This window comes from Xenopus laevis, chromosome 8L (genome assembly GCF_017654675.1).
Source record: "Xenopus laevis strain J_2021 chromosome 8L, Xenopus_laevis_v10.1, whole genome shotgun sequence".
NCBI lineage: Eukaryota > Metazoa > Chordata > Amphibia > Anura > Pipidae > Xenopus > Xenopus laevis.
Genome location: NC_054385.1, coordinates 114,546,921 through 114,557,344, shown reverse-complemented (window position 1 = coordinate 114,557,344; position 10,424 = coordinate 114,546,921). Strand labels below are relative to the sequence as shown.

General features: G+C 36.6%; 1 protein-coding gene across 1 annotated transcript; it reads left to right on the top strand.

Moving 5' to 3' along the window:
• The first annotated feature begins 3,724 nt into the window (after positions 1–3,724).
• LOC108699316 (taste receptor type 2 member 41) lies at positions 3,725–4,642 on the top strand. The gene has a single exon (XM_018231325.2). It carries the CDS (start codon positions 3,725–3,727, stop codon positions 4,628–4,630), a length of 906 nt encoding a protein of 301 aa, XP_018086814.1. The 3' UTR covers positions 4,631–4,642.
• Positions 4,643–10,424: the final 5,782 nt, after the last annotated feature.

Sequence of the window (10,424 nt, the reverse complement as noted above, 5' to 3'; positions counted from 1 at the left end):
AAGAAGCCAACCTCCACAGCAGCTTGGATATATTTTGTGATCTGTCTTGAATATATTTATCATTAGCTTCCCTTCCCTCAGCTTCTAGCAGACAAATCTTACAAAAAAAAAAAAAAAATATATATATATATGCAAAAAGAAGTCTGCACTCATAGGTCTTTAGTGATGAAAAAGTGGGGTTATTCAACGTTTCGGCTCTTAGACTCGAGCCGTCATCAGGAAGCAATTACCATCCACACTGAGGATATTGCTCAAGAACTGGATTAAAGTCTGCATTGAATCTAACAAAGGGAGAAGATAAATAACATCACAGGCTGGAGGTATATTCCAATATATAAAAGCTAAAGCGTGGTGTACAAAGTACTGTACCTTTCAACATCGCTAAATACAAAGCAGACAGGGGCAATCGATAAAACTTTCTGCATGCAAGCCATACATATGATATGGGTATGATAATTACAATGTAGCCTTGACAAAGTGCTGGTAACACCTGAAATATTGCCTAGTTTGTGGCAGGAATAAACCACTTTACCTTCACCATTTTGTTCTGTGTGAGTATTCATTTTTATAAAGTTGGCTAGATACAGTATCCTTCCTGGGATTATATGACTTTAAGCCACCAGTACCTATTGTTCCTAGTAATTTTGTAGTTTCTGCTCATGTCTTGCTCTGACCATTCAATTTTAGGAAACACAGTAAGGTATGGGGGAAATGATTAATAGCAAAGTCTTCGGTAACTATCTTAAGGCTCAATTCATGTGATAAATGTTCAATAAAGTAAAGATGTCTTTACCTCCGGAAATTAATGCACAGTTTTATCTAATTCAATTCACTGAGATATAGAATTAAGTGAATGCAAGAAACAGTCAGTTTGGAGTAACTGCATTATGGGCATTTCCAGTTTTTACTAACGGTTTTGGCAAAAACTCTTGGAATCAGTTTCTTTTTTTCTCCCCGCAAATAACGCCACAACTTAACATGCAATATGTTGCCTACGTCTAGCATTCCTTACATACAACATACATCAAGTTCATAGCTTTTTAATTTTTTAAAATAGTCAAAACTGTTTCTATTAACATATTCTATTGGCTCATACCAAGCAATCAAAGTTTATTAGTTAAACACCCCACCCAGTGATGTAGTACTACTATTCAAGTGTTAACACACACTTAAGTAAAAAAGGGACATTAATAAAAATGGAATAAACAAAGATAAGGCAAATACATAATATATTTTGAATAAATATTTATGTAAAAACCAATAGCATGTTTGAAATTGTTAAGCAAAATGAATTGCATAGTCAACATACAAAAATGTGCACTTATCATATGAAATGTACCATATCACATTGAAGTGAATCAAGCCCATAACCTCCTGATCTTATTTTAATCTAAATCCATATTTCAAATTATGTTATTATATATTATATATTATATGCATTGGATCTATGTCATTAAAAAATAATAAAGCATTACTTTAAAAATGTATGAATGTATGCATAGATACGTCTACTATGATTGTTCTAGTTATTTTAGCACTATGATCAGTGTATTTTAGTAAGGCAATGTTGGTGTGGTTTTGGAGGGGGTAGGGAGGCCTCTTGGGCAGGCGTAGAGTTTCACGCATGCTTCATCTCACCTTTATATTAATTATCTTGGATACACTTGTAAAATGTGTGATTCTAGTACATAACTGTAAGGGGCCCGAAGGCTCAGCCAGAGGTAGCGGATCAAGGAGGAAGCACAGTCCAACCAGATTGAGGTATCCAAGGGATTAAGAGAAAGGCGAAGTCAGGTCCAGGCAATAAGGTCAGTACAGGTGGCAAAGATTAAATACACGGTTAAACAGGCAAGGTCAAGATCAGGAACAATATCAGAAGACTATAGCGCACCCAGGAACTCAATGTGGAACCTATTGTAGGGCAAAGTCAGCAGTGCTCCAGCGTCTTTTATAGGCCTCCTTTGGTGGCAAAAATGGACGCAGTGATGTCATGACGCTGGCGTCCTCACACTGGCATTTCATCGCTGGCATCCAATCCGATGCTGACGTTTCGGCACTGGCAACCAATCCGACGCCGGCGACGTGTCTGATGCTGGCGTGATGTCACAGAGCTGCGCCCAGGAGGAACCGCATGGGAGACGCCGTCATCTTGGGACGCCAGGTAAGTCTTCCTTACAATAACAGCAATATAGGGTTCAAAGATTTAACTGCATTGGCTTGTTGATGGGGTTCTCGCTCCGATGGCATGCATACCTTTGTTGTGACGACAACTCTATAGCTAAAACTCCTCATTATATTATCCTATATAAATGCATGTCTAACACAATAAAAAAGTTAACACTTTCATCATTAATCACTACACATTGATATTTGACTAAAAATGTGAATAGGACAGTGCTTTGCAAACACAGGTGCTTAATACCATGAATGCAATTGTCCATAGCAATTAATAAATTATTACTTACTGACTTACCAGTCAGAAAGCAAAATTCTGATTTGGTTGTAAAATGGAAACAAAGCATTCTTTTGTATTCTGACCATCTTCTTACAACCTGAGGAGCAGCACTATAAGATGGAATAGGTTGCACTTTAATGGAATGCCTCCTAGCATTTACATGCACAAACTAAAGAATGGCAGGGGCCCTTAAGGCACTAGGGAGTCCTCTAATTACCAGCTGCCTATGTTAGGACTTAAAGGGATACTGTCATGGGAAAAAACATTTTTTTCAAAATGAATCAGTTAATAGTGCTGCTCCAGCAGAATTATACACTGAAATCCATTTCTCAAAAGAGCAAACATATTTTTACCGATTTTTTTATATTCAATTTTGAAATCTGACATGGGGCTAGACATATTGTCAATTTCCCAGCTGCACCAAGTCATGTGACTTGTGCTCTGATAAACTTCAATCACTCTTTACTGCTGTACTGCAAGTTGGAGTGATATCACCCCCTCCCTTTTCCCCCCAAGCAGCCAAACAAAAGAACAATGGGAAGGTAACCAGACAACCGCTCGCTAACACAAGATAACAGCTTCCTGGTAGATCTGAGAAGGAAACATTGAGAAGGAAAAACAGCAGCCTGCCAGAAAGCATTTCTCTCCTAAAGTGCAGGCACACGTCACATGACCTGGGGCAGCTGGGAAATTGACAAAATGTCTAGCCCCATGTCAGATTTCAAAATTGAATATAAAAAAATCTGTTTGCTCTTTTGAGAAATGGATTTCAGTGAAGAATTCTGCTGGAGTAGCACTATTAACTGATTCATTTTGAAAAAAATTTTTTTTCCCATGACAGTATCCCTTTAAGTACAGAGCTCCCTTGTCCCTTTGCACCTTGTGATAATTTTTTTAATCCAGTGCAAGGCGAAAAGTGTTGATTGCACCACCAATCTCAAGGCCCTTTGGGATTGATAAAAGAGACCCAATGTTGATTCTTGAAATCGAATGGTGGAAAGAGTGCAAAATATTTAACAAAACACATCAATAAAGCAAAATCCCAAAGACTCAGTGATTACATTGGAGAATCATATAATTTGCATCTTTCACCCACACTGAGGTTTTGTCATATCAGATAGCTGGTATTATATGTTGTGTTTGTAAATCAGATGAGACAATGTAGGGAAATGTATGCACAACAATAAAATAAATGTTCAGGTTGGAATCATTTGCCTTCAGAGTGAGGGCAAGAAGAGGGAAGAAATAGATTCCTTTACACAATACAAAATGGTTAATATTCTACCCATTGCCATAGATGTCTGTCTTATCGTGGTTACAGCTCCGTGGGATTTGTTCATTATTTTTACAATGATATCTGACAGAGTGAAAAACAAAAGGCTTGGTATATCTGAACAACTGATCTGCGGCATCAGTGTTTTAAACTGTTTTTTTTACTTTCTGAAAGTCAGCAGATACGTCAAACTTTTGCTAATCATGCACAACATCTTCATTTTCAGCAGGAGATATAAAGTCTCAGAGCTCATTTTTCAGCTTACTACAGTGTCCTGCAAACTCTGGGTTTCCACCTGGTTGTGCACATACTTTTGTCTGAAAATTGTTAATGTCAACCACAAGCTCTACATCTGCCTACAAAGACTTTTTCCCAAATTATGTCCGTGGGTACTTATTATATTGATATTTTCATCTTTCATCCTAAGTCTTACTGCAGTGTGCCTGAATGATGAAAAACTTCTAGATACTGGCTCCTATCAAAATGTATCTTTCAATACAGTGTTCCAAAGTGACAATTTTACTATGCAATTATATATCATGTTCTGCTCAGCTGCTATTCTGCTGTTCACTTGTTCGGCTTTGACAATTATTGGCTCTCTGTGCAGGCACATGTATCGAATGAAGCACAACTTAAATGGAACCAGAACAAGCAATGTAGAGACTCATGTTAGGGCATCCAAGACACTTGTCATCCTCCTGTTTACCAATTTTATCTGGTTTAGTGTTGCATTTGTAGTAGCTTCAGTAAGAGATATCCAGACAATTTGGCAAGGTGTACTTCCTTCTTTCTTCACACTAAGTACTCTCCTCAGCTCTCTAAACCTAATAACAGGAAACAATGCACTTAACAAAAAACTGTCTGCTATTTTAAAATGCTTACCTTGTTTTAGTCAAGCTTAGAAGATGCCTTCCTCAGTTGCAGTTTGGATGTGTTCTTTGCTCTGCTCTGTCTTGAACTTTTTACTATTAGGTTCCTAAAACTCAGCTTTTAGCAGAAATATTATACAGAAACTCCTCCTTGTATGACATTCCCAGAAATGTAAAAAAGCTTTTATTAGTATGTGCTTCAGGTTGTATCCCTTCTGTCAGCCTTGGAATTTACATAGTCAGGATTTTTAAAGTATATGTAAGTGAAGAACTGTCTAAACGTCTTTGAAGAGGGCATCATTCTCTTACTCGTTGTCTAATCTGTATATAGAGCACCAAAAGACTAATACACAAAATGTGACAGCTAGCTGCAACTGAAAATGCAATGATATATATGTGAAAATAAAATTTCCTCTTTGATTAATGCTGTATTTTATGGCATTCTTCACATTCCATTAATTGTGTTAAAAGTGCCCATACATTGTGCAACTCTAGTTATCTTTTCTATAGCATAACATGTTTCAAATTTATAAAGTGGTCTTTCTGCAAAAGAATGATATATTATTTTGCCTGCATGGGTTGCCTTACGATAAACGTATGTATAAGTGTAGCGCTATAATAAATTGAGTGGTACAGTCTCTATTATAAGCTTACTTTCATATATTTGTGCCACGGATGAGACCTTTTCTTTCAGGGAGTAAGCCCTTGCAACGGTGTGGAGGCAGGGTGTAGTGCAACTGTAACAGTATACCAATGCACAAGAATTGGGTGCCAGAGGTTCTTTATGCTTAACCAAGGAACTTGTTTATTTACAAGGTCAATCCACAAAGGAGCATATAGAGAACATATAGAACAAAGGATAGCATTATACTTACAGTACCAGAGAACACTTGATCCCTGCAGGCCAGGGAACAGTTACAGCAGTAGGTAAGCAGCAATTTCGAAGGTACCCCAGCTTTTAGCCTTTTCCGGAAATTCAAAGGAATGGAGGAAGCAGAGGCACAGAACTTTGCTGCAATCTTCTTTTTTTACTTAGAAGTAATAAACTTTTTAGCCTTTTCCCTAAGTGGAACCCAGGAGACCTACTAGATCCCTGGCGTCTGTACACTTAGTCCCTACTTCTGGGCAATTTGTACCTGGGATCTTAATCCCTCTGACTCTCCTCGTCAGAGCCTTGAGCTGCTCAGCTAATAACCTATCTATCACTCCTAGAGTGATCTATTAATGAGTATAGCTATCCACTTTACTAGGGCCAAAGCACCTAGGTTCCACTACCCATTCCCTTCCTGCTTGCTTGGTAAGGGCTAAAGTAATGGACCCAGACCGCATGGTTTCCTAGACCTTTATACTTTAGCAGAGTGCCATCTAGCTATAGGGGCTTAGATAAGCAGAGCATGGACACAGATCCCCATTAGTAACAAATAAGAGTCTTGTGACAGGGAGGGGAAGGTTGTTATACTGGCCAAGACTGCTTCAATCCCCAAAGTCATATTTGTGATACATTTCACTATACACAAAACCAGATAGAAGGTGGATTGTGAAACCAGTTTATTAAAAATAACATGTATTACTTATATAATCTCTAAAACACTGGCTTAGTTGTGACTTAGCAAAAAGCTGGTAACCTCAAAGGCAATTTGGTCAGTGAGAGACCCAAGGCCAGGCATGTTGTCATTTATACAGCAAAACTAACAATAAAATGTCAGAGTAGGACATGTAACAAAGAAAGGGAGTTAAACAATGTAACATGAAATAAAGCAATTTAATTTCAATATTTGCTTTGTGTTCATGATTAGTGATGGGTGAATCTGACCCGCTTTGCTTCGCAGAAAATAAGAGAAAAGGGGAACATTTGTGAAAATGCATTGAATTCTATGGCCCACAATAATTCTTTTTTTTTTAATGCGTAACAAATTTTTTCAATCTCCTTTCTGAATGACTTATGTCTAAATAGTGCACTTCACACTTATCCTGTGAGTTGAAAAAATACACTTCTGTAGCTAATCTCAACAATCTTAATACTGATCTTACTGATCTCAATAGTACCAACATCTCCTCCTCCTGTTTTCTGTTGGCTTTTTTCTAACATACTTGTTTGCCCTTGATGGGCCTAATGAAAAATCAAAAAATACATATTGTACATACACTATATACCTTTTAATTTCAGCCACTTTTTTTTGAACTACAGTTCTCTGACTAACTTCCAGGGCCTAGTGGCACTTACGATGCTTAAGTTGGAACCGAGGAAGAAGCTTCAATGCAGACTGGCAAAAACAGTCCAAGTTGTGGTTCACAAGGAGTTAAGAGGCTCAAAGTTATCATCCAGGCCAGTGATGGGCAAAGTGCGGTTCTCCAGCTGTTGCAGAACTACAAGTCCCAGCATGCAAAGACTGCCTACAGCTATCAGCCTACAGGTGGGAGTTGTAGTCTTGCAACAGCTGGAGAGCCACACTTTGCCCATCACTGATCCAGGCAATAGTCAGAGGGAGGTGGCTATCAGCATATTCAGGAAAAAAGTAAAAGGGTCAGAAACCAATAGCAAAATATAGTGCATCCAGGAATTTACAAAAGCAATACCTATATTCAGACATTAAATCCAGGTCTTTGGTATACTTTTTTTTTTTAATTTGGCACCAAACCACACTAACACCAACTACACACACTTTTATATTTAACAGTTTCAGGCAAAAACATAATCCCCCCAAAATACATTTAAAAAAGTGCACAGCAAACACTGCGATAAATTATTTAACAAACAGTAGGAAACCATCATTAAGATTCAATCGTAGAGAAAAAAGTCAATGTGATCTTTGTAATTTAATATGTGTGAAAATGGGAATTAATTAGATCATTAGATCATTTTGTGTGTAAAAAAAATAGACAAAATCTCCACATATGGAAAACTATGCACATTGGTACCAACTCTGCACTACAAACAAAAACAAGCACATATTTTTCAAAAACTGTTTGCAGACACTCAAAATTAAATGCAGAATACATATATATTTGTTAAAACAATAAATATTCCCAGCTATTTTGTGCAGGGCAAGTATGTCTGTTGTGGGAATCATACTACGCAATATTTGCATATGAGCCCAAGTAAGTTGGAATTTTTTAAAAGTTGGCATTAGATAACATTGGCCAATGTCCCTGATTACTAAAATGAAGGAACTTTATGCTCAACCCACAGCTAAAATAAAAATGTATGGTTTGCTATACAATTTTTTTTATGTTATAAATTGGAGAAGACAAAAATGCCTATTGTCCATCTAGTATATGTTTTGTGTATGGAGTTTCATCTGGTGGCAAAACTCTAATACTTCTTGGCTAACAATTCAACATTATAAATATAAAATCTCTGCAAATATAATATATTGTTTGTTATTACAAATCTATCTATTTTTTTACCCACATTTCTGAACAAATTGAAAGTCTACAGGGAGTTATTAAGATGGACATAAATGAGTTACAGGGTATATCCTTCCTCCTAATGATCACAAACTGAGGGGAAATTTTTCATTCAAATGACAAAAGGATAAAATTAAATATTTTGGTGTCTATATACAAACTAACCAGAATATTTACACTTATAACTAGGGAATTTATAATATATGGGTAGTTTCAAAATTTTGTTTAAAAAACTGTCGCACGTTTTGATGCCCATTGACTTCAATGCATTTGGTGGCTTTTTTGCAGTTTCACAAATTTTTGGTGAAGCAAAACGGGTCAGATTCGCCCATCACTACTTATAACTATAAACCAACATTTTACAGATCTTTAACTGAAATAATGGCCATCTAAACTTTTTACTTGGACTGGAAAAATAAATGCTATAAAAATATTGATTCAGCCTTAAATAATTTTTCAAACATTACCAATTATTCTTTTTTTACACAACTCAACAGAATATGGTCTGGATAACATCTCAGAATAAAGAATGAAATGGATTACAAATCAAATTGTGATCTAGGTCTGCCTGACTTTTTTTTATCAAATGTGATTTGGAATTCATTGATGGTATCACGACCCGAGAGTCTTGTATTACGTACCTATACAACACTACCCAATACCGATCGAGGAATTCTATTGGAGGACCACATACACTGGCCAATAAGCTGCTGACTCGTCTGTTGCCATCTTTTATTGGCCCATGTATGGCCACCTTAAGACTTACCACTAAATCACAAAATTTCTCCTGTTTTTCACAGATTTTTCCATAACTAAATTCCCATCACAGTCAACAATCAGTTGTCTTAAATTAAATATTTGGTTTATTTTAAAATAACACCTTTTGGGAGACAGGGGTGCAAAATATAATGCAATACATTATTCCTGCCTTTTGCTTAGGAGTCAATATAATTATCTTATGAACACTGGAAGAAATGAATGTTTTCTTATGCTCCAAGGATCTTCCTGTTGACTGTATTATACAAGACCCAGGGCATTGATACAGAATTGATGTTATGTCTTTCTCCAAAGGTATAAAAAACACTTCTCTTTAATGCCAAATGTGTTTCCTTATCTGTGCAGTAAAGAATTATGGCTTATCTTTGCTGACTGACAACCTACAATAGTCTTTCATTTTCCATATGTGTTGCAGAAAAGCCCCGGAGCATTGGCCTTGCTTAAAACTCTAATATTTAGTCACTGGCTGTATCTATACTCTGACTCCACATAAAAGGTTGAACATAAAATAGAATTATTGCACCTGTTCTTTACCACAGCACAAGTGTTAATTCCATGTTAATTCCATTTCACTTACTGAAATACTGTATGTAGTAGGCACACTTACTGGAATGAATTGTATAATTTCCGTATGGTTGGACTCTAGTGCTCTGCACTCTATCAAGAAGCCATCAAAACTGAGATATAACACCAAACCCATATAATGATAAAAACCAATGTCTAAATCATGCTGAACGGTATCAGAAAAGAACAAACCCTTTTCATGCAAGGCATCACTGGAAAATTCTGGGAACTTTAGTTCTACATCAAACACAGAAGAAACATATGACCTTCTCTAGTATATCTTCTAACTTCTCTTTTTAATGGCAATGATTCAGGTGAGTCATCAGGTAGCAGATAAAGCATCTAAAAAGCAGACTGGGTAAATGCTAGGAGCTTTAGTTCTACATCAAACAGAGCATATGGTTCGGTATTCGGACAAATTTTTAACAAAGGATTCAGGGATTCGGCCGAATCCAAAATAGTGGATTCGGTACATCCCTATTTGCGAATGTGAAATTTTATTACAAACATTTTGAACGTTCGTAAAAGCAATTTGGTCGCAAACTTTGTGAGGAAGTCATTGAGCTCTTTATCAGTCAAAAATGGAGCAAACATGTTTGCTAACGTTCCCAAGCATCTTTGTGAACGTTTTTTTTGCTAACGAAGCATGTTACACTAGCCCCAATAACTTTTAGTCAATATCAGTGTATTCTCCTAAATTAGCAATTGTTCAGTCCCTGAATTGGTAAAAAAAATCTGCCCCTTGTCTGTACACAAATACTGTGTCCCTTCAATGCCAGCATAAATCTAAAATCTTGATTAGTTTTAGTCAATTTCACCTAGTATTCTCCTAAATTAATCATTTTTTTTTTTCTAAGTTCTGGAAATCTGGTCCTGAATTTCATCTTACACAAAAATTTTCCTTTTTGACCAAAATGGGATAGAAGAAGCAACAAAATGATTGTACTCGTGGTTAAATACTAGGAGCAGAGGCTCTTGAGGAGGCATAATTTCTCCTTCCCTTAAAGTGGCCATACACTATTAGATCTTAACCTGATATACCCACTAATGGCTGTGCGATAACGGGTGAATCTGTACG